This window comes from Loxodonta africana, chromosome 1 (assembly GCF_030014295.1).
Source record: "Loxodonta africana isolate mLoxAfr1 chromosome 1, mLoxAfr1.hap2, whole genome shotgun sequence".
Classification (NCBI taxonomy): domain Eukaryota; kingdom Metazoa; phylum Chordata; class Mammalia; order Proboscidea; family Elephantidae; genus Loxodonta; species Loxodonta africana.
The window spans coordinates 169067208-169092936 of NC_087342.1; the positions used below are offsets into that span (position 1 = coordinate 169067208).

Below are 25729 nucleotides of genomic sequence, written 5' to 3' on the forward strand. Positions count from 1 at the left end.
GAGACTAAGTTAATGGGAATGGAACAACTAGAATGGACATACCAAATATGTTGACAATATAAAGAATGTAACCAATGTCACTGAGCATTATGTGTAGAAAACTGTTGAATGGGAACCTGTTTTGCTGTGTATACTTTCACCGAAAATACAATAAGATATTTTTATAAAAAAAGAGGGTTCCAGTGAGATAAGTGACTCACCAGCAAATCCAGCATTACTATTACAAACATCAACTCTTCCCCACGTATAAAGAGCAGCATGGCCCTCTCGCTTTAAGCACATCCAGGTCTCTACTTTAGCTTCCTGACTTTTCTGCCTTCCCAACCACGCTGCCAAGTTCCTCACCTAGAGATTTTCCTGCACTCTAATCAGCATGATGGACGTTAATTATCACTTCACTTAATGCAGTGCTAGTGAAAGAGAAGGAGCCATGGTGGCTCAGTGGCTAAGCGCTCGGCAGCTAACCAAAAGTCATGGTTCAAACTCACCAACTGCTCCACCAGAGAAAGATGTGGCAGCCTGCTCCCGTAAAGATTTACAGCCTTGGAAATCCAATGGGGCAGTTCTACCCTGTTCTATAGGGTCACTTGGAGTCAGAATCCCAATCGACTCCATGGTAATGGGTTTAATGGAAGAGAAGACATGTACAATGTGCCTCGGGCAAAGTCAAACAGTCCAATTAGAAATCCATCCCAGGAGTACCCCTAAGGCACTTCTGTGATGAACAGAGGGCAAAGGTCTCTAGGAGCCAGTAGTAAATGCAGGACTTCACTGGAACAGCACAAGGAACCCATGCTGGTGGCCTCAGGCTAATGATTGTAGGAGAAGTGAAGAGGACAACAGCATCTTTAAAATCACAGACAAACTGCACGAGGAAGAAATTCTTTGATAAGCCCCAAATCTCTTTGTGTCATTTAAAAATATTTATACGTAATATTTTAATAGGACAAAAACATCCTCCGTAAGGACCAGAGGCTGTCCTGCTATTCTCCAGAGTACTGCTGGCCCCTAGCAGTGGCCAACACAAGGTTACTAAGTTCTTGGGGAATGAATGCATGAACTGATGTTATATAAATGAGGCAGACCATCCTCTGAGTATTGATCCCAGGTTGTTCATTTCTTCATAGCAAGCTAGCCTATTAGCCCCAAAAGCCCACCAACACCAAACTCAAATGTTTACATATCCAATGGCTATAAAAATAGCCCGAATAAGCCGATGGCTAGCCATTTACAGCCTGCCTGCTTTGTATAACACATGAAGCTGTACCAACATCCTCTAGCCATAGATAAGATAAAACTCTGCAGTTATAAAGATTTCAAACCTTTGGAGCTCTGTGACCCAGAAAAGTCCCACCTTGCTGCTGAGGGATATCACTTAGACTCATAAGCCCTCTTCCACTTCCCTCCTCTCTCCTGGGAATTCTCTTGCCTTTTTTCCCTTCTGGTGCCACGCCTCCTTGGGTTGCTTCCTTTGGAGGGTCTCCTGCTGTGAGGGACTGTGTCTCTCATGCAAACCTGTCGAAGTGTCTGCCCCAATAAACAGCTTGTTGCGCAACACTGCTATCTCCTGGTCCTATCTTTTTTTCCTTGATCTGCCCTGAAATACGCTGAAGTCAAAACAACTGTGCTTATTAGGAAGAGGGCTACTGAACAATTACTGCTCCAGCTAAAAATATCCAACAACTTCGGGGCAGATGAGGCAGAGTTCCCTCAGGAACGTTACTGGACTTTACTATGCACGGAAAGCAGCGGTTAGTGCACACAAGGCCTTGCCAGTATTCATGTGCCTGAACCTCAGCAGAGGAAGTGTGTTTGGGGGGGGGTGGGGTAAAGATACTCACATTGATTGTGGACTTACTGAGTCAAGCATCAGGCAAGGCTTTTTACATAACAGATGTATTAATATAGATTTAAATATGCATACCAAAAAACAAACAAACAAACCTGTTACTGTGGATTCCAACTCATAGCATCCCTATGACATAGTAGAACCCACAGGACAGAGTTGAACTGCCCCAAATGCTTTCCAAGGAGTGGCTGTGGATTCAAACTGCCAATCTTTTGGTTAGCAGCTGAGCTCTTAACCACTGCACCACCAGGCCTCCTTAAATATGTATATAAGTATATTTTTTTAATTACTAGGGATCACAAGTGAATACATAAAAATGACTTATGGGGATATGCGACAAATACTAAGATTTAGGATTACCTTTGTGAAATTTTTCAAGAATTAGATATAATAGAATCAGGTTCTCAATATAGGGTTCAGCTAAATAATCACAAAGTGGTTGGGCACTTTCTCCTTAACCCTTTCTAAAGGGTCTTGATACATTCTCAGAATCTTTATGCTAGAGCACCCTCTGTTGGGAAAAGTGCTGCAAAGTGCTGGATTTCTTTGTGTTTGGCTTTTTTTTTTTTTTTAAATGCTCTGCAATTCACTTTAAAATAGAGTTCTGTTTTTCATTGTTGGTTTTGTTCTTGGTCCATCAGCCATCAGAGCAATAAAATAGAACCTTCTAAAACGTGACAATTTCTGTGTTCTCACAATTCTGCTCTTCACCTACAGCTGTGTTAAAAAAAAAAAACAAAAAAAAAAACACCAAACCTGTTGTCGTCGAGTCAATTTGGATTCATAGCGACCCTATAGGGCAGAGTAGAACTGCCCCATAGAGTTTCCATGGCGCGCCTGGTGAATGTGATCTGCCGACCTTTTGGTTAGCAGCCGTAGCACTTAGCCACTATGCCACCAGGGTTTCCAATAGTCTTTATTAAATGATAATTGATACTTGTGTCCATCCAAGCCAAACGCCAGCTATCTGTTTCATGTTACACCCCAGAAGCATGAGAATGCCCGCTGTTCCTGTGATCCCAGCAGTGGGGAGGTATACGGGGAGGGTGCTGAGGGCAGGAGGCTGGCTCATGGCCCTCAGATGACAAGTGAGGATGGCAGTAGGGAGCACAGCCTGTGCTTCTGAGATACAGCAACCCACAGATGTGGCTTCCCCTGGGCCAAGCAGCACCAGGAAGGTAGCTGGCCTCAAGCCATCTTAAAAGGTCCCTGCCCAAAAGGGATGGGCTTGGTGGTATTGGGGAGGGGTACGTATACCAGTGAGAGGTATGAAATCTCAGGGGAATATTGCTGGGAACAGAAGCTTTGGTGGGGTGCAAAACGTCAGCCAGAGGTCATATCTCACACTGGGAAACAAGGGGGTGCAAAGGTTCCCAGCAATGGGGAGTGGAGGAGGAGGTAGTAGCAGAGTCTCCCAACATTCTACAAAAGGAAGGCAAGAGGGAGCTCACTTCTGGACACATGCCAAGACTGTGAGCAGCCAAGAGAGGATGACAAACAGCCCTGGATGGACAAAAATTCCTTCCCCTTCTCTAACTCCTCTCCTCCTTGCATGGCTAGTGATAAGTACCCAAGGGGAAGGACTGAATGGAGCCCCTAGTCCTCTGCTGCTCTCCCATGTGCTGGCCAAGCTTGACTTGGGGAGAGGGAAGAAAGTTTAAATCACAGAGACTGATATTTTCATTTGGACTGCAATGGAACTTTAGTAAAAGTTCTAAGATTATAAAGTGCACAGAAAGCCATGGGTTTTGCCGAGTATAAGGGAGACATCCTGGGGAGAGGTACTGTCCTAGGTAAGCACTACTGAAGTGGGAAAACTAAATCTGCTTCCTGATTGCAACTTACTGAGTTCTGCCTGTTCAGTAAACCAAGGCAAGAAAGACCTGTCCATGCAGGAAGGTAGACAAAGTATCTGTGAAGAAAGGAGATGAGTCATGAGGAGAAAGCATCTAGGATAAAAAGGAAGTTCTCGGTAAACTTGGATTTGTGACAGCCCACGGGGTGGAAGATGGCAGCAAGCTGGAGAAATCCACACACACACAGAACCATCCAACCCAAACACACTCCTCCAACACATCCATGAAAACCTACTCTCCACACTCCACTTTTCTTACTTTCACCAGCTATGATCTCACCCAGGAAGCCTACTTCAGGAGTCTATGAGATGCTGTGATAAATCCCCATCCATATACTTTCCGAGCTGAAAAAGCCCTGGAGGAAATGAAAAAAACAAAAACTTGGAGAAATGAAGTGACTTGCCCAAGGCTATGCAGACTGGATCTGAATAAAAATTTCCTGATTTCTGTTCCGGTGCACCCTCATCAATATGATACATTGACACCACCAGTGTTCCTTTTTCCATTCACAAAAAAACAAGAACCAAACCCACTGCCGTCAAGTTGATTCCAACATATAGCAACCCTATATGACAGAGTAGAACTGCCCCACAGGGTTTCCAACTGGTGGACTCAAACTGCTGGCCTTTTTTGGTTAGCAGTTGAGCTCTTAATCACTGTGCCATCATACTCACTGTTAAAGGTATCAAAGGAATAAAAACCCATTGCCATCAAGTCGATTCTGACTCCTAGCAACCCTATAGGACAGAGGAGAACTGGCCCACAGAATCTCCAAGGCTGTAATTTTTATGGAAGCAAGCTGCCACCCATATCTTTCTCCCATGGAGCAGACGGTGGGTTTGAATTGCAGAACCTTTTGGTTAGCAGCTGAATGCTCTCCCACTGAATCACCAGGAGTCCTTTCTTAACGGCATATTAGGTTTGAAATGATGATCCCCAAAGCAAGGACTTAAAAACACAAAAGAAACAACTGTAGCACATGGAGCTGATGTGTCGTTATGAAGCAGACCACTACTTTTCTCTAAGGGCAGGTTGCTAAATAAACACTGCTAGGAAAATGTTTGCTTAATTTCCAATGAAAGCCCTGAGTGCTAATCTGTACCTAAGTCCCAGGTGCTTCTGGCCCAGCCAGCTTCTTGACTCTCCTGGCTTTATGACACTCCCTGGAAGGGCACAAGGCACTGGTACTTCAAGATGTTTTTTTATGACCTGGATTTTTCTGAGTGGAAGACCTGAACTATACCAATTCAAGGTGGGCCTGAGGCTTCTGAAGGCTTCTTACCTACAGACTATAGAACTCAAATTTAAGTGACAAAATGTGTGTTTTTCTATGTGGCAAGACGATCCTCTTCAGAGAAAGAGAGAGATTCAGAAAGATCATGCATAGCAGGGTGAGGAAGGAAGGGGACACTCACCTAGTCAGCCAGACCTGCCCAATCAACCTGGGCTACTAACTGGGTGATACCTGCCATAACAAGAGCACCAAGCATCAGGAATGCAACCTAAGGGAAGTTTATGGCCAGGTCATGTTCACTAGGCCCACTGGTTTTCTTATAAACTTCCTATGTGTAATTTACTAATTAGGACTCTGGTACCATATAAACTTTTTTTTCTTTTTAACGTCATTTTAACTTGTGTGTAGTAGAGATGCATCCTTTCATTTAAGGTCATCACTGCTGTTTTTGTAGGATCTCTTTCCTTTTGCCTATGGAGGCAAGGTAGCATGGTGGTTGAGAACACACAGGCCATGGGGCATAAGAAAACTAGCAAGCAGTTCCAGCCACTCACTTGCTACCTGCCTATGGGCAAGTTCCTTATCCTACCATTTAATGTCATCTATAGAGCCCTGGCGGCTCAGTGGTTAAGAGCTTGGCTGCTACCACTGCAAACTACCACAAACGGTTGGTAGTTTGAATCCACCAGGTACTCCTTGGAAACCGTATGGGGCAGTTCTACTCTGTCGTATAGGGTTGCTACAAGTTGGAAATAATTCGATGGCAACAGGTTTGGTTTTGGTATGCAATGGAATGCTTACCTTCTTAAGCTTGTATTAAGGATTTTATCAGACACGTTAAGTAAAAAGTATATAGCTAATGAATAAATGGTAGAAGGAATCACCTGAACTATTTAAGTCTATTTTTCTTTATAGTTGTCTACCTAGAAGAATTGAATATGTATAAGTGAAATGTATGACATGTCTCTACTGTAATTTAAAAAGTAGCTGCTTCAACCAAAAGCTAATAAATAGATCCAACCAACTTGACCTACATGTATATTCGACTGTAAAATATCCTTGTATTTTGTAGGCCTATATGCTAAACGGAAACCCCTGTGGTGTAGCGGTTAAGAGCTACGCCTGCTAACCAAAAGGTCGGCCACTCAAATCCACCACGTGCTCCTTGAAAACCCTATGGGGCAGTTCTACTCTGTCCTATAGGGTTGCTACGAGTCAGAACTGACTAGATGGCAAAGGGTTTGGTTTCGCCTTTTAATATACAAAATACATATTAATATTCTGGCATTTATTTCTAGTATTCATATTATTCTATCAACTAAATTTTACCTTGATTAAAATAGGTCTTCTGCAAAGAAATTATTAGCTTTGAAGCATAAACATTCCTATAAGAGCACATGTTTCATTTTCATGAAGAATACAAAGGGTGTAAAATTTGATTGTTAAAGTGTACTATCTTAGGCTTTCTGCATCAATATCGCCCCTCCCCTCAAACAAACAAAAAAAAAGGTAAAGAGAAAAAAAATTAGGCCAGTAAGTTCAAAGAAGCATGACTTCAGTGGTTGTCGTTGTTAGGTGCCATTGAGTCCATTCCGATTTACAATGACCTCACGTGACAGAGGAAAACTGCCCCACAGAGTTTTCTAGGCTGTAATGGAGCAGGCTGCCAGGTCTTTCCCCCTTGGAGCTGCTGGGTGATTCGCCAAGCTTTTGGGTAGAAGCCGAGCACTCAACCACTGCACCACCTTATTGTCAAAACCCCAAGGGCTGTCTGAACTACTTATAAGGTGAAAAAATGAATAAAAGATATGTATTTTAATGTAAGAACAAGTGAACAATATGCATGAAAAGAGCATATGTGTGTAGAAAAGGAAAATAAGACACCTGCACACGCTCTCCCTCCATATTCTCACCTGTGTACAAAGAACATTTCTGGAATGATACTCGGTGTTCACCTGTGAGAAGTCACTCAGGGTTTTGCAACTCCCAAATGTTTCTCTACACATTTTACCATAAGCACGTATTACTTCCAGGATTAAAGAATTTTATGTTGATGTTGCACTTTAAAAGTTTACCACCATCATTATTTAGCATTAATTTGAATACTGGTATTTTTATCAAAAGAACGTTCACTTAAAGGACTTCTACCACCCGTAAAGGTTACCATGTAACATAACAATATTCATAAACACGGTCTCTGGGGGTAAAGTGGCACAGATGTACAATACCTCAGCTCCACCCATCCATTTGGGCTCATCAGGGAACTCAGCACACAAAATATCCCCTGACTGATCAGTCCCCAAGACATGGTAGAAGAGCTTTTGGTGGAGATTGGTGGATGTCTCCGTGCCTGAGGGAGTTAAAAACACAAACTCAGCTGGCAATTTAAAGAAAATCTATTCCACCCATAATGAACAATACTGGAAACACTGAAAAATTCAGTTATCAGTTGAGTACCATCCTAGATGCTATTGATACATATCTGCTGATTTTGGAGGTTATCAGACTAAATTTTTTTCATTAATTTTTTTGCTCTATAAAATGTACCAAATTTTCAAGACAATGAAGGGAGAAAAAAAAAAGGGATGATATCATAATGTAACAAGTTTTACAGCACTTGGTGATCTTCACCAGGTCTTCCAGAAACACTGGTAAGAAGAACACTATCGAAATTGTTTAGCTACTTTCATAAGGCTCTCCATCACACAACCTGAGAGGTGCCTGAGGTCCTCTTGACAAAAGGGCAGCATAACTAGAGCTGGGAGAAGATACTGGCTTTCTTAAGTCAATCACAATTATTAATCATTACTACCGTCATTCATTGCTGTTGTGTGCCATCCAGTTGATTAAGACTCATAGTGACCTTACATGGCAAAGCAGAAAGGCCCCCATAGGGTTTCCCAGACTGTAATCTTTAATGGAGCAGATCACCAGGTCTTTTTTCCCATGGAGCAGCTGGTAGGGTTCAAACTGCTGACTTTTTGGTTAACAGCAGAGCACTTAACCATGGCGCCACCAGTGCTCCTTCATCATTACTATTACTACTACTGAAAGTTGAGGATAAATAGTAACTTTATACTTTTCACAGGTTAGCTTAATAACATTATCCTCTAATAAGAATTTCCAGTTACTTTTTATCTCCGTGAAAATGGAAATAGCAACATTTTCTAAGTCTGGGGCATGTTTAACACGGGCAGTTACTTCAGTGTACAGGGCACAGCTGTTTCTTGAGCCACATCCTTGAGCAAAAACGCATCCCTCCTAATCCTACCATTAGCTCCTCTGTAGTTCATGGAGGACTTAAGAAAAAGGTGCTAAGAAAAAGTCTAATAAAAAATAGCAAAAACTAAACATGGGCAAAAGAGACCAAAAGTATTACAGCCTTATTCTCGGTTCATCCCAGGGAAGAAAAACAGAAAAGGAAGACTATCTAAAGATGACCAAGATACAGCAAGCCATGGTAAGGGGGCAGAACATGTAGTAGGAAGCACCGGAGGAGCTCTGCATCTTGCCAGGCCCAGGCCCTCCAGCAATCTACTGAGGCTTTCTGCACCCACTTCCTCATCTGTAACCCAGGGACAGTGAAACTCCCCTGTAAAGAAGCAACACGATAGCAGGAAAATGCTATACACCCTATAGAAGCATGGGGTGGCATCAGGAGATGCTGATGATGACAGCTTGTGCTAGTAAGGGGACAAATGGCCCTTCTTGTCTAGCAGGATGAAGAAAGAGGGAAAAAGAGAGGGTACCAGACCACAGGATCTCCATCCAACCGAAAAGAACAAAGGTGTGTCCAGGGGAAAAAAGTACCAAGATAACTCCAACCAACAGGTGACTTGTAACTTCAGATCAGAGGAAGAAATGTGACTACTGCAGTAGGAGAGTTTTATAATTCTTTGATATCATCAAATAGGTTGGTTTTGTAAAAAACCTACCCACCCCATGATCCCTTTGGGAAGCATAACACATGTATAAGAGGACTGATTATAGTAATGGCCCTAATTCTTCATAGTTCCCTATATTTATTTCCCCACCTTTTGAATTGGGGCTAGCCCTGTAACTTGCTTTGACTACGAGAATGTGGCAAAGTGATAGGCCAGCAGCAAGCCCAGGCCTCAAAGAGTCTTGCGCCGTTCAGGTCTCCTTCTTGGAGTCCTGTCGAGCTGCCATGTGACCAAGCCCTGGCCAGCCTGCTGGAGGATGGGAGGCCACGTGGATCAGAGCCAAGGCAGCCTAGTTGTCCCAGCCAAGGCACCAGGCATGTGAAAGAACCAAGCTAAAATCAACCAACTCGCCTCCAGCTGTCCAGAGATGCATGACAGAACCCAGGTAAATCTAGAAGAACCACCTGGTCAACCACAGACTAGTAAGTAAAAATAAACAATTATTATTCTAAGCCACTAAGTTTTGAGGGGATCTGTTACACAACAAAGCTGGTACAATACTCTTGGAGGAAACCCAACTCTAGACCAAATCACCTTTATGTGGAGTTTAGCTTCTCTTTCTAGTAACATGAAGTCATACTTCATTTTGTGTAAGAAATGCTTCCTCTGAAGTCTTAACTTACCATCACTTTTTCCATCCTGCTGAGGGTATGAGTTGTAGAACATTCCTTTCCCATCATGGGTCCATGCCATACAGCTGAACTTGACCCTTTCAAGGACATCTGGAAGCTCTTTGGCACCATCGACTTTCAAGAACTTGATTGTCACCCAGTCTGAGCCACTGGCACTCAGACCATAGGCAAAATATTCACCATCCTCACTGAATGCATAGCCTACAGGACACAGGAGAAATTGTCACATGGTGAACATGGGGACATGACTCCCAGCTCTGCCCACTGCCCAGGTGGACAAAGCTCTTTGCCATACGAGGAGGAAGAGTGTGGCAACAGAAGCAGCAGCAAACTGGCGGCAAGAAAATCTGGGGGCTCAGGCAAAGCCTTATAGCATTGTGACCTCAGACAACTTTCCTAATTTTTCTAGGCCTCAGTCTCTTTATCTGTAAAATGAAACAGGCATCTCTAGGTGATACAAGCCATTAATGCATGCAGCTGCTAACCAAAAGTTTAGAGGTTCAAGTCTACCTAGAGGCACCCTGGAAGAAAGGCCTGGCCATCTACTTCTGAAAAATCAGCCATTGAAAACCCTGTGGAGCACAGTTCTACCTGACACACATGGGGTTGCCATGAGTAGGAACTGACTTGATAGCAAACGGTTACTAGATTTAAAATGAAGTATTAGATTATATGACCACTAACGTCCTATTTTGAAATTTCTATGATTCAATAGACAGTTCAGTTGAAAGCAGAGCTCATCTGAGATTTTCGGCATATTTTATTTATACACTTACTCCTCACTCAAGGACTATCTTGTTATTCGACATTTCACATTTGTGACAACAGTAAAAAATCTACTATTTTGCACATTAACGGTGTATATCTGGCAGTAATGAACACCAAGGTGTGAAATAAGAACAGGGCTTTAAACCAGTTCAGAACAGCTCAGTAATTGCTGACGCAAACAAGGGCAGTGTGCATGCTGCATAGCAACCAAACCTGTTGACCATCGAATTTTGACCCAAGCAGGAAACAAACAGCTGTGCCCTGCTCAAAGATGGTGGCCGACCATGTCACTTTGAAGGTGTGTTCCTCCCCATAGTCCTGCCAACAATCCAGTCTCTTGTATTAGGCTCCTGAAACTTTTGGCATCCATGCAGGAGACTGGATTATTGGCAAGACTCTGGAGAGCAATACATACTCAAAGCAGTGCAACAGGCCACCATCTTTGAGCACAGCACCGCTGTTTGTCTTCTACTACAGTCAAAATCCAGTGGGCAACAGATTTGGCTGCCAGGCAATGCTTAAACACTGCCCTTGTTTACATCAGCAATTACCCAACTGCTCTGAACTGGTTCGAAGCCCTGGGCAAGAATAACACTGGCTCTGATGGTTAAGGTTATTGTTAACTTGGCTGGGCCATGATTTTCAGTGGTTCAGCAGTTGTGCAATGATGTAATTTGGCAGTTCTGTAATGATGTAGTCATCCTCCATTTTGTGATCTGATGTGCTCATCCTCTGTTTTCTCATAATGCTGATTTTCATACAATGACCTAGTCTTTGGAACCTAACCATGTCAATAAGTGATGAGTGGGTATACTCTAAAGAGAATAAGGGGAAGGAGGAGTAAGGAAACTGCTTTTAGAGTAATAATTGAATTATGACACATACTAAGTAAAAGAACTAAATTGTAGCCATTAGTTAATTTTTGGAATGGATTCCACTCTTTGAAATCCCCCTTCATGTCCTCATTTTCTGAGCATTACTGGCACTTAAGGATTAATGTCCACACTGTCTGGTCAGCACAGGCCCAAGGAAAAGCCTGCAGGTTTTCAAAGAAGGCTCGTAAGAGTGCACATTCCAAAAGTGGCTGTGAAAAATGAAGAAGAGCAACACTGTCAACAGACTGTTGTCCAATGCTTTAGGGCCAGGTGACAGACAGAACGTTTTAATCACTATGGAATGTTAATTGACAAATATCTACATGTTTTATATTAACTCTTATAATTATAAAGTAATTATAGCATTTGGTACCATACTTGCCATTAGATGCTATGACACCAGATTTCCTCCTATGATGGTTGCTAAACTTTACTGTGGGTTGAAAATTATCCTAAGACACTCAACTATTTTTAGAGCTTTTCTACTATTTTACATGGAATTTCTATGACTGGGAAATGAGTTTAAAGTTTCACAAAACTTACGTTTCAATCACTTAAAATTCCTGTCATGGATCCAAGAAAAGGGTATATAAATACAGAAAAATCTAGAAGGTAACCTATCACTCTATACAGCACTGCAATGTTTGGATTAAACGTTTGGATTACTTATCTATAATTAGAATATCTTCAGGGAAACATGAAATAAAACATTTTGGTTTGAAATATGTTTTAAAAAATCATATGCTATTAACACAATCTGAATGCTTACCCACATTATAACTTCCCTATAGTACCATTCTCAGAAAACTCAAGGCCTGTTTGAGGCCAGGTTCCATGTCTAATTTACCTTTTAATCTGTCAGGGGCTCCTTGTACATGGCAAACATGCATTCTATAAAGAAGTCATTGGAATGATTATCAGGGTGAGAGGTAAGACCATGTTGGACCGAAGTCCTTCTCAATGGATTGCAAAATAGACTCTTGTTAAATCTAAATGCATGCCGGTAATAGGGTATGTTACTGCATAGAACCAGTGCGTTAAACTTGTTTAAAACCCCAGGCTCAGATTCAAGAACACTCTCGTCAAGCTGGCTGGCATCTTACTTTTAATACTGAGTGGTAGATAAGGATCATTATTTACATTCCCGCACAGCCTGTTGGGGGTGTGGGGAAGGCACCACCGAATCCCTGGTTGGAATGGCTGAATCATGATTAGAAATGGAACCAAAAAAATGAAAAACCAGTTGCTGTTGAGCCAACTGACTCATGGCAACCTCATGAAGTTCAGTGTAGAACTGCACTCCATAGGGCTTTCAAGACTGTGACCTTTCCTTAGCAGGTTGCCAGGCCTTTCTTCTGAGGCATCTCTGGGTGGGTTCAAACCGCTAACTTTTCAGTTAGTTGTTGAGCACTTAACCATTTGCACCACCCAGGGATTCCTAGAAATAGAACCAAAAAAAAAAAAAAAAAGACCCAAACCTGTTGCTGTCAAGTTGATTCCGACTCACAGCGACCCTACAGAACAGGGTAGAACCGACCCCTAGGGTTTCCAAGGAGCAGCTGGTGAATTCGAACTGTCAACCTTTTGGTTTGCAGCTGAGCTCTTAACCACTGTGCCACCAGAGCTCCAGAAATGGAACAAGGCCTTTGCATTCCCACCTAATAAAGTACAGAGGACTTCAGTGTTCCAATTCCTCGATTCTGGAGGGCCCAACCTACGCCTGTGCTTTCTCTACAATACAGACGATGCTACAGGGAAAATGCTGAGCCAACTTCACTAAGAACATCCAAGATGTTTTGAAGAAATAATTCTCAAAGTGTGCAGTTATTAAACCGTAGAACCAGGGAATAACTGACTACCTTATCCTAGAACTAATGCTTTTGGCAGCAGCCTGGGGTAATCTTCTCCATGGCCTGTGGAGGAAGTTCTCTCTAATAACATTTATTTAGGAGATGTGCAGTAAGTGCAGGCAAAACTAACTGACTCAGGTTTTAAACTTGCATCTTCAGGGGACAGGGTATCAAGCTGTCCAATTTGCACAGGACCGTTTCTGTTTTTTTACTTTTAACTTTAACATACTAACAACTAACCAGACTTTAAAAGCTCTCGTTACTTTTTTTTTGGTAGGAAAATAGGTTTCATAAATATCCTTTTCCTGTTTTATATTTATAGTTGGAACATCATTGGTATAGCATAAATTTCTTATATAAGAGGATATTCTCCCCCCAATCACAGACGAATCCCAGGAATGTTATAGGAAATGATGATGAGACTTCAAGATACCAGAAGCCCTAGAAGCTAATTTGTATCCAGTGTGAATTATTCTCCAGTTCTGCTTCACGCCATCGGAATGGAAAAGAGGTCTGTGACTATTCATGTGTTCTAAATATACTGTGCAAAAATTAGCCTTCCTGATATTGCGTGTGCATCTGTTCTACAATACGGTCCATGCCCTGTCGGCATTTCAGAGGTGAGGCGGCTGCACCAACTTCGGAGCTGCGAGGGACGGCTGTGTAACACTCACCTCGGAGCGCCACCGTGCCATCATCAGAGAGGATGTTGGGATCAAGGAACACTCTGGCCTCACTCTCTAAGGAATCCTGGACATATAATACTCGTTGGTTCTGCAAACCTGTATTGTAGAAATAAAAATACCTGGGGACAGAGATGGGCTTTATTTAGCTGTGGCATTTTCTATCTGTGGAGTAAAACCAAACACATAACAGTAAAACGAAAAGCTCACAAAGTTACAACTGCAGTCAGGCCATGAGAGGGACATGGAGACTAGGGTAGAAGGTCCTGCCATCTGCCTGTTCTTAGGAAACAGGGTACCTATCCATCTGATATGCCTTCTATATTAAATAATTCATGGCAATTGTACACATTAGCTAAATAAAGACAATTCAAGACTACTTTATTGGTGCATGAACCCTGGTGGGGTAGTGGTTTATGCTACTTTGGTTAGCTACAGCTGCTAAGCAAAAGGTTAGCAGTTTGAATCCACCAGGCACTCCTTGGAAACCCTGTGGGGCAGTTCTACTCTGTCCTCTAGGGTTGTTATGAGTTGCAGTTGACTTGACAGCAATGGGTTTGGTTTGGTTTTCTTTTTGGTTTTACCAGTGCAGTGGTTAAAAGCTTGGCTGTGAGCTAAAAGGTCAACAGTTGGAATCCACCATCCTCTCCTTGGAAACCATATGTGGCAATGGGTTTTTAGTCGCTAAAATTAAAACTGATATTCAAAGAAAGCATTTTTTCTTTTACACAAAGAAGAAAGCAAATTTTCTAAAATAAAATGCTGGTTCCCCTCCTGAGACAGGCTGCTATGGCAAGGGCTAGCAAACTTGTTCTATAAAAGGCCAGGTTGCAAATATTTCAGGCTTTGAGGGTTATACGATCTCTGTTGCAACTACTCAAACCTGCTACTGTAGCATGAAAACAGCCATGGACAAACTGTAAACAAACAAGGGGGGCTATGTTCCAACAAAGCTATTTATAAACAGGCAAAGGGCTGGGTTTGACCCACAGCCCATGCTTTGCTGATCCCTGTGTTCAGGAATCTGTGACATTTTGAAGTAAATTTGTGATGGTGGCTCCAAGAGATTTTCAAAAAGGAAGAAAAAAAAAATGTTTAAGTGGATGTTAAAGGGAGAAGAACAAGAGATCAATTCATAGAAGCCATCTCCTGGCCTGTTTCCATTCTTGGATGGAAATAATGCATACAATGAAGTATTTTCAAGGAGTGTAAGCCAAATATAATTAATTTTAGAGGCAAACACATCTCCACTGCTATCTATGAATCATCTCTTCTCACCAATCACTAGCCATAACACAACAATATGCTACAGATCTAGGCTTCTTCATAGGACATATCTCCTCTATATTAGTAATTTATATTTATAATTAAAGAAAGCATTTGAGTAAAAAGGTAAAAGGAAATTAAATCAGTTTTACATACCGTTTTCCTTTCTTGAAGTGGCAGCTATACTTGGGATAGTCATACAGTTCTGTCATTCTCTCTTTATATAAACCTCTAATAGGGCACTGCTCAAGAAACGGCACAGTGATCTTGTTCTGGGCCTCCACGAAAGCCTGTAGAGAAAATGACAGAGCAAGTCAAATATGAAATATACATGTGAAATGTTATCTATTAATATCTATCATCAAAGCATATCTTCTTTCAGTAAATAACAATAACAATGCTGCTGCTTCTTCTTAGTTGCCATAGAGTTGGCTCCAGTGCACAGTAACCTTATATATTACAGAGCAAAACACTGCCTGGTCCTGTGTCATCCTCACAATAGTTGGTGTGTTTGAGTCCACTGTTGCAGCCACCATGTTAGTCCATCTCATGGAGGGTTTCTCTTGTTTTTGCTTACCCTCCACTTTACCAAACAGAACGTCCTTTTCTAGCAACTGGTCTTTCCTGATGACATGTCCAAAATAAGTGAGCTGAAGTCTTGCCATCCTCACTTCTAAGGAGCATTCTGTTTGCGATTCTTCTAAGACTGATTTGTTGTTCTTCTAGCAGTCCATGGTATATTCACGGTATTCTTCGCCAACACTACAACTAGAATGTATCAATTCTTCTTCTGTCTCCCCTTTGCACTGTCTAGCTTTCGCATGCATACGAGGCCAAGTGAAAAGACCATGGCTTGGGTCAGGCCTACCTCAGTCATCAAAATAACATTTTTGCTTTTTAAACTTTAAAGAGGCCTTTTGCACCAGATTCGCTCAATGTAATATGTCATTTTATTTCTTGACTACTGCTTCCATGGACACTGACTATTGATCCAATTAATGCTTACGTGGCACTATGTATTGGGTAAGTATTAACTCATTCAAAACTCACAATAATCCTATTGAGAAGGTTCTTTTATTGGCCTAAATTTACAGATGGGGAAGCTGAGGCCCAGAGTGGTTAAAAAGTTGCCCATCACACAGTTCGTAAGTGGCGGAGCTAGCACCCAAATCTATGCTCTTAACAAACACACTATACTGCCCCTCGTATCTTACTCTGTCAATAATCTACATATACACAGTGCCAGGCTTCTTATCCAGCAGCAGGCGATCTCAAAAGATGTCAGAGTTAAATAAAGTTTGAGATACCCAGGCAGTATTTTACCAATTTTGTTTTTGACTTACCTTTCTAAGACCTACCCCCTTATCAACTTCAATTCAGAGATTTTGCTAAAATTTGAAAGAAACCAAGGAATAAAGACGGCCCCTCAATTATGAATGAGTTCCATTCCTATGTCTACCTTTAAGTCAAATGAGTATGTAAGGTAAGTTGAAACAGTTAGGTACAGTTTGTATCTTTTGTATCTAACTTCAGTTAGTCAAATACTTGTCTTAGTATACAGTGTACCTTTCTATGCATAAAAAACATTAAAGAAACATTTCTAAGTACACTAAAACATCTTTAACATAATAATACAGTAACAATAATAATGTTCTGATGTGCTTTGCAAAGTAGTGCTCACTTGTTGTTATAAACCATTGTATGTATCTCCCATTTTTACTATCGTAGGCTTTATGGAGTTTAGTTCATAACTACAGGTTGTACATGTAAGTCAGATGTCCGTGACCCAGAGGCTGCCTGTATAAAACCTAACATTGGAGAAGGTAGCACTGAACAGAAATATTTACAACAGCAGCTTATAAGAAAGGGCAAGAGATGGCCCACAGAAGTCACGAGATCTTGGCAACAAAGGGAGGAATAGGGTTTGTTTTCACTAAAGATCAGTTGTATCCAAGAGCAACTTATTTATAACAAAGCAGTTAGAAAGTTTATAATAACTATAAATCCTGCCCTTGCAGTAATTCATATGTGGTTATCAGTAAGAACTGGAACATGAATAATTGTACCAGCTCTAAATTCAATGGAAGGTTTAGTCTGGTATCTACATACAGGTAAAGCCTCAGGGAAAAACTAGAAAATTACAGAGCAGACAAACATGCATTACGGCCAGCACCCACTTTTGGATCTATCGACAAAGTCTAAGAGCCTGTCGAAGCTCAAAATGGCCTTTAAATGAGCAGGCTATCATATGCCTTGGGCTCCCCTACACATGAACTACCAACCCTGCTCTGGGCAGCCATGGTTTTGAGCCAATGAACGAAGCTGTTCTAGAACTCAGAAACGTTCACAATGCATTTGAAAACAGGCAAGAAAGACTATAAAATATGAATGCAGTGATAAACATCAGTTTTTGCAAGAGGACCAATTCAAGAAAGATAAAAGTGTTGATGGGTCACGTTTCTTATTTCATTTGAACAGAAAGTAAAATTTACTGAGTCCCAAAGAAATACAATTCCAAATATCTACTGGTATGGATTAGCAAACTTTGCCCTGGTCTGTTTTTCTAAGGCTGTTGAGATAAGAATGATGCTTACATTTTCTTTAAAAAGGTTTTGGGGGAAAAAAAGGAGAGGCTGGCAAAGCCTAAAGTATTTGCTATATGACCCTTTACCCAAAGTCTGCTGGCCTCACTCCATCTCATTAAAAAGCATGTTAACAAGGAAAATGGATTTTGGTTTTTGGTTACAAAATCACTGCCTATCTGAGAGGACACCGAGAACATTTTGGAGATCACAAAGTATGCCCAAGAGGATCACCTCATTTCACAGTGATGATAAGAACATGCCATATATGGAAACAGAGGCATGTAGTATTAGTCACTTGGTCAAGGTTAGCAGTGAGTTGGCAACACCACTTAAGTTTATTACTTTATTTCGGTCATCACAACATTGTCTAAGGGCCAACTCCATGCCTGGTGCCAGGTGTAGGAGCAAATTAGATCTAGCCCCGGGGAGGCAGTAGAGGCAACCTGGGATTCCTGTGATTTTTCTCCTGCTTGGGCTGGGCAGGACAGGCAAGTCAGGAAGCTGTAGCATCAACAAGGACGTAATAAGAGCCTAGTGTATGCTGGAGCCCTAACGGTGCAGTGGTTAAGAACTATGGCTGCTCAATTGGTCTCAACCCACCTGGAGCTAGGAAGAATGAAGAACTCTAAAGACACAAGGTAATTATAAGCCTAAGAGTCAAAAAGGACCACATAAACTAGAGCCTACATCAGCCTAAGACCAGGAGAACTAGATGGTGCCCAGCCACAACCGATGACTGCCCTGACAGGGAACACAACATAGAACCCCTGAGGGAGCAAAAGAGCAGTGGGATGCAGACCCCAAATTCTCATAAAAAAGACCAGACTTAATGGTCAGACCTGGACTAGAAGGACCCCAGAGGCCATGGTCCCCATAGCTTCTGTTACCCCAAGACAGGAACCACCCCCAAAGCCAACTCTTCAGACAGGGATTGGTCTGGAATATGGGATGGAAATGATACTGGTGAAGAAGGAGCTTCTTGGATCAAGTAGACACATGAGACTATGCTGGCATCTCCTGTCTGGAGCGGGGATGAGAGGGCAGAGGGGGCCAGAAGCTACCCGAATGGACAAGAGGAGAGAGAGTGGAAGGAAGAACTGTGCTATCTCATTAGAGGGAGAGCAATTAGGATTCTATAGCAAGATGTATGTAAATTTTTGTATGAGAGACTTCCCTGATTTGTAAACTTCCACTTAAAGCACAATAAAAAAAAAAAAAAAAAAGAACTATGGCTGCTAACCAAATGGTTAGCAGTTCAAATCCACCAGCTGCTCCTTGGAAGCTTTCTACTCTGTCCTATAGGGTCACTATCAACAGCAACGATTTGGGGTTTTTTTTTTTTTTTTTTTTTTTTAGTGTATGCTAGACATTGATCTTGACATTGTGGATAGAGGGGTGACAAGACCAAGACAATGCATGCCAACATGGAGCTGATACCCTACTAGGGGAGACAAAAGACAAAATAAGTAACAGGCCAGAGGACTACAGAGAGTGCTTAGTCCTAAGGACATACACAGGTTAATGGGACAGAGCAGCATACTACTCAAAGTTTCTTTGGCAGACTGGGGCTGGTTCCCAAGCTGTTTGCTACCAGCCTGTGAGGAGACAAGTACAGGTAATGAGAGTGCGTGTTTAAAACCTTTAAAGCAATTTGACACGGCCATGACATTTTTTGTTAAATTTTACTTAAATATCAGTTCACAATGGTTTGGAAATTAAAAAACAGGTCACATTCCCCACAGACTGTGGAAAGCACTGGGTACTTACTTTAAGTAGGGTGGCCGGGGAAGGCCCTTCTGCAAATGCTTTGAATTGAGGTCTGAGAGCTGAGAGGGAGCCGCCATGCGATGATGGGGGAAGAGTGTTTCAGACAGAGGAACAGCAAATGCAGGGGCCCTGGCGGGGGTAGGAGCCCCACAGGTATGAAGAAGAGAAGGGTAGCTTGGCTGGGAATGAGTGAGAGAGGAAGCACCAGTTCAGGTTAGAGAATAAGGCTGGACAGAGAGTGCGGACAGCGCAGCACCTGGTGGGCAGGTTAAGAAATTTGAATCTTTATCTTAATTAAGTGCACATAAGCTATGATTGGGTAAGGAGATAGTTATATAATCTGACTTATCTTTTAAAAAAGCTACTCTTGCTTTGGATAGAGAATGGACCATAGGGGAGCAAAAATGGAAGCAGGGAGGCCAGTCAGGAGTTTGGGGCAGTGGTCCAGGTGAGTGAGAGGCTGTGGTGGTGGCAGTAGGAATACTGAGAAACTAACGGATGCTTTAATCATGTGATGGAAATGTCTAGGTGGAGTGTGGTGAGCCTGTGGCCCTGACTTCAACATTGAAAATATATTTGAAAATACAGTGTTTGTTCATTCAGATTTTGTGATACTTCAGAAACTGTGTATTTGATCATTATTACATTCCAGTTTTAAGTTTCGAAACTATGTATTAGGCCTTTAAGCTTACTCATTAATATAACCCACTATTTGTGCCTCTTTCGAATTAATAAATTCATACTCTTTTTAACTAAGGGAAACAAAGAAAGAGTAAGGGATTCAAGGTATATTTTCTAGGCAAAATTGATCAAAAAGGCTTACTGACTCAGTAAATGTAGGGGGTAAGGTAAAAGGAAGTATACAGGAAGATTCCTATGTTTTTGCTTGCACAACTGGAAAAATGTTTATGCCATTTATCAGCATGGGAAATAAAAGGGAAGGAACAAATTTGTATAAGGATAAAGAGAAGGAGGAAAAAAAGAGTTCCATTTTGAACCTGAAAGTCAGACAAGCGTTGGATCAAAGACCTAAATATAAAATCTAAAACAATAAAGTTCATAGAAGAAAAAATAGGAACAATGTTAGGAGCCCCTAATACATGGCATAAACAGTACACAAAACATTACTAGAACTGTAAAAACAGCAAAAGAGAAATTAGATAACTGGGAGCTCCTAAAAGTCAAACACCTATGCCCATCCAAAGACTTCATCAAAAGAGTAAAAAGATTACCCTACGGATTGGGAAAAAGATTTTAGCTATGACATCTCCGATCAGCAGCTGATCTCTAAAATCTACATGTTACTGCAAAAACTCAATGACAAAAAGACAAATAACCCAATTAAAAAATGGGCAAAGGATATGAATAGGCACTTCACTAAAGAAGACATTCAGGTAGCTAACAGACACATGAGGAAATGCTCACGATCACTAGCCATTAGAGAAATGCAAATCAAAACTACAATGAGATTCCATCTCACTCCAACAAGGCTGGCATTAATCCAAAAAACACAAAATAATAAATGTTGGAGAGGTTGTGGAGAGACTGGAACACTTATACACTGCTGGTGGGAATGTAAATGGTACAACCACTTTGGAAATCAATTTAGCACTTCCTTAAAAAGCTAGAAATAGAACTACCATAAGATCCAGCAATCCCACTCCTTGGAATATATCCTAGAGAATTAAGAGCCTTTACACGAACAGATATAAGCACGCTCATGTTCACTGCTTATACTGTTTACAATAGCAAAAAGATGGAAGCAACCAAGGTGCCCATCAACTGATGAATGGATAAATAAATTATGGTATATTCACACAGTGGAATACTATGCATTGATAAAGAACAGCAATGAACCTGTGAAACATAACATGGAGGGATCAGGAAGGCATTATGCTGAGTGAAATTAGTCAGTTGCAAAAGGACAAATATTGTATGAGACCACTATTATAAGAACTCAAGAAATAGTTTAAACGGAGAAGAAAATATTTTTCAATGGTTATGGGGGGAGGGAGGGGGAATTAACTAATTAGATAGTAGACAAGAACTAATTTAGGTGAAGGGAAAGACAACACACAATACAGGAGAGGTCAGCACAACTGGACTATACCAAAAGCAAAGAAGTTTCCTGACTACACTGAACGCTTCAAAGGTCAGTGTAGCAGGGGCTGGGGTTTGGGGACCATGGTTTCAGGGGACATCTAGGTCAATTGGCATAATAAAAACTATTAAGAAAATATTCTGCATCCCATTTTGGGGAGTGGACTCTGAGGTCTTAAGTGCAAGTGGCCATCTAAGATGCAACAATTGGTCTCAACCCACATGGAGCAAAAGAAAATGAAGAACACCAAAGACATAAGGTAAGTATGAGCCCAAGAGTCAGAATAGGCCACATAAATCAAAGACTACATCAGGTTCAGACCAGAACTAGATGGTGCCCGGCTATAACTGATGAGTGCCATGACAGGGAGCATAATAGAGAATCCCTGAAGGAGCAGGAGAGCAGTGGGATGCAGACCCCAAATACTAGTAAAAAGACCAGACTTAATGGTCTGGCTGAGACTAGAGGGACCCCAGAGGTCATGGTCCCCAGACCTTCTGTTAGCCCAAGACAGGAACCATCCCCAAAATCAACTCTTCATACAGGGATTGGACTGGACTATAAGAAAGAAAATGATACTGGTAAGGAGTGGGCTTCTTGGATCAAGTAGGCACATGAGACTACGTGTGCAACTCCTGTCTGGACAGGAGATGTGAAGGCTGAGAGGGACAGAAGCTGGCTGAAAGGACACAGAAACACAGGGTAGAGAGAAGGAATGTGCTGTCTCTTTAGGGGGAGGGCAATTAGGAATATATAGCAAGCAAGGTGTATGTAAGGTTTTATAAAAAAAAAGTTACATGAAGGAAAAAAAATTTGTGAAAAGGTTTACACACAAAAAGAAACAATCTCGATGGTTACGAAGGAAGGGAGAGGTGGGGATGGAAAAACACTAAATAGACAATAGATTAAGTGGTAACTTTGGTGAAGGGTAAGACAGTACACGACACCGGGGAAGCCAGCATAACTTGTACAAGGCAAGGTCATGGAAGCTCCATAGACACATCCAAACTTCTAAGGGACCAAATTACTGGGCTGAGAGCTGTGGAGGCCATGGTCTCAGAGAACATCTAGCTCATTTGGCACTGAGACAGGATTAGGCTGGAGCGGGGCTGATTTGGCCCCTGGCACATAGGCCGGGAAAAAGTAAAACAGGACAGAGAGTAGAATAAATGACCCAACCTATTGGCAGTAGTGCAACCATAACCCACCTGCTGGAGATTAGAACAGAACGCACAGCCCCTGTGGGGTGAAATGTTCTGGCTGTAGGGTGAAATGAACTGAAATGTTCTAGGATGCTGCAAATAAACTGCTGATGCAGAGCTTGCAGGTCTCCACAGGTGCAGACCATGCATAAAAGAAGTACGAGCAACTACTGTTTGACCTTCCCTGGCCCGCCAGAAAGGCAATGGGACGAAGGGAACCAGTGTGCTTGCATCACATCCCATAATGAGTCATGTCAAAGGGAACCAAAGGACTTCCATCGTGAAGAAATCCTGCATTCACACGTGCATTTACATAACCCAACCCCTTCTCAGAAATCTCTGCCCTTTCCCCAAACACCTCATGAATAAACATCAAGACCCCTCCTTGTTGAAACCCTTAAAAGCCTGGCTCTTAGGCAAATTGGGGAGACAGTCTCTCTGAAGGTTCTAGCCCTTACTGTCTCCTTTTGCTAGATGCTGGCAAAATAAATTTGCTTGTGTGACTCCAAAAAAATAAATGTGTGCTGTTTTAACCTGCTAAGTTTGTAGTAATGTGTTACACAGCAATAGATAACTAATACAGGGTTGAAGAGAAGAAAAGGAGCAAGGAAAGAAGCCTCAGAAGAGTGGCCAGTAAAACCCAAAACACCACTGCCGTCGCCAGTAGGTAGAAGGAAAACCAGAAGCGTGGTATCTGAAAAGCCAGGAAAGAAATGTTTCTAGGAGAGAAGTAAACTGTGTGCTAATGAGAAGTGGGTAAGATGAGGACAAAGAAAGAACACTGGATGTGAAAACATGAAAACTGTTGGTGCCTTTGTCAAGAAGTGTGCTGGTTCAAATGCCACATGGGATTAGGGTCGAGAGTGAACGAGAGGTGAGGAAATGGAGGTGGTGAGCATAGGCTACTCTTTAAGGCAGAAGAGAAATATAAGCAGGGCGACGGCCTTAGGAAGAATATGGTAAAGGGAACAGTAGAGGATGATAAGAATGATCCAGCTGAGGGAGATAACTGAAATACAAGACGAAGCCAGTAACGATGTGAGTGGAGATCTTAAAAGGTGAGACAAGCTGGAACCCAGAGCACAAGAGGAACAATTGACTTTTCAATGGAATAGGAACCTGTCCATTGTGATGGGAGTGGAGACAGAGAAAATGGGCAGATGCACATTAGTTTGCAGAGTGGATGGCTGTTTACCAACAGGGCCTCATCAGAACATTCTAGCTACTTGGGGTTCCCACTCTGAGACCCCAGCATGCTGAGGGTTGTTGTTTGTCCCTCTCTTTATATTGGGGGGTTATCTGAGGAGGTCACTCTAAAGACTTCATGTCCTTAATTCTTCTGATTTTATATTTGTATGAGGTTGTCCTTAAGCTTTCTCCTGGCTTTGGGAGGCCCACGGTGGGTCCAAGGGTTGTCCAATAGATGGCTCAGTTTATTCTCCATGTAAAAGCAGAATTGTGTCCTCCACATGTTTATTCTGCTTTGCTTCTTTTAGATCTCTCATGGTAAAATCATGAGTACTAAGATAGAATCCATCTCATGCTAAAACAGACACACTGGCTATTCTCATGTAAAATTTTCACAGAACCTTTGTGCCAGGCATAATAATGCTACTAAATAATTCTAGGATTATCACATCCAATTTTGTCACCTCCCACCCCACAGATGTTAGTCAATTATTTAAAGACCGTACCCTTCCAAGTCAAATACTAGACACAAAACCAAACACTATTCAAACTCCTGGAACTCTCAAGTTCTTTCGTAACACACATCTTAATAACTTGGGCAAATCTTATTCATGAAGGTGGGTGGCAAATTTTCTGTATAAAGGCTTTGTTAAATTTAGGGTTCCACAGAATGCCAATAACATTTCTGATATTTTACCCAGGACATCTATAGATATAATAGCTTTCTCGTCTAAAAATTAGAACAAATTTGGGAGAAAGAGAGAAAAGAGATAAGGACAAAGGAAAAACAAAAACAAGAAAACAATGGAGGAATTGCATGACGATCTGAAGGGTAGGGAGAACTCCAATTCTCTTTGCTCCTCAGGAAGTCGTGCCAGGATGTTATGAAAATGATGGAGCACGAAATTCCACTAGTGGCACATGCAGCTGAGCTGCTAAAGAGGATCAATAGTTTAGATTTTATATCTGTAGGTGAATCTGAACACATTTTCACAGCAAAGAGTAGCTACTCAAAACTAAGAAATCCTACTCACATCCTTTTTTGCTTCAACTCTTAGAAAAAAGTAGACAAAAGAACTGATGCACTTGAATTACGGTATTGATGAAGAACCCTGAATATATCGTGGACTGCCAGAAGAACAAATCAGTCGTGGAAGAAACACAACGAGTCTTCTTAGAAGCAAAGATGGTGAGACTTGGGTTCACTTACTCTGGACATGCCATCAGGAAATGCCAATCCCTAGAAAAGGACACCATGGGTGGTAAAGTAGAGGATCAGAGGAAACAAGGGAAACCCTCAATGAGATAGACTGACACAACAGCCAAAACAGTGGACTAAAATACACCAAAGATGGCGAAGGGGGCACGGGACTGCAGCATCTTGCTCTGTTATACATAAGGTCACCACGAGCTGGAGCTGAGTTGACGGTAACTAATAACAACAACAGACGTGAAAAGCAAAGGCACCTGGTAAAGGGCTGCTCGATTTTGGGAGCTGGAGAGCCCTTTACCACGACTTTCTTCAGAAAGGATTTTTTCAAGTTGTCCTCACAGGTACTCTATTTTAATCCACAAAACACCTCAAGTTCTTTTACAAGTACCATTCCTAAGCAAATGAGTAAAAATGATGTACATAGTTACTCATTAAATAGATATTTATACAAAATACCACGATGTGTGCCGTGGGGATTAAAAAGATCAGATGGGGGTAAAGAAGGGCTACAAGAGAACAAATGAAGGGGAAACTACCTCCAGGACAGGATTGGCGGGTTGGGGTTGGTGGGGTACACAGGAGGGACCTCTAGGTAGAAGACTGACTCAAGCGCAGATATCAATATCCACTCTTCCCAAATATCAATTAAAACTAGGGATGGCACTGTCTACATCCCACAAACTTTGGGGAATTTCTGCTACAAATAATATGTATAG

General features: G+C 41.8%; 1 protein-coding gene across 3 annotated transcripts in view; it reads right to left on the minus strand.

Moving 5' to 3' along the window:
* PREP (prolyl endopeptidase) overlaps positions 1–25729 on the minus strand; it is a 142644-nt gene that overhangs the window by 97246 nt on the left and 19669 nt on the right. For 2 of the 3 annotated variants that reach the window (XM_064289275.1, XM_064289276.1), the window contains exons 3-6: positions 15114–15247; positions 13683–13813; positions 9507–9716; positions 7168–7289 (exon numbers count right to left, since the gene is read on the minus strand). In XM_064289275.1, the coding sequence (XP_064145345.1) occupies positions 7168–7289; positions 9507–9716; positions 13683–13813; positions 15114–15247 (597 nt within the window). The remainder of the gene's footprint in view (positions 1–7167; positions 7290–9506; positions 9717–13682; positions 13814–15113; positions 15248–25729) is intronic. The other variant, XM_064289278.1, reaches the window with a different exon arrangement.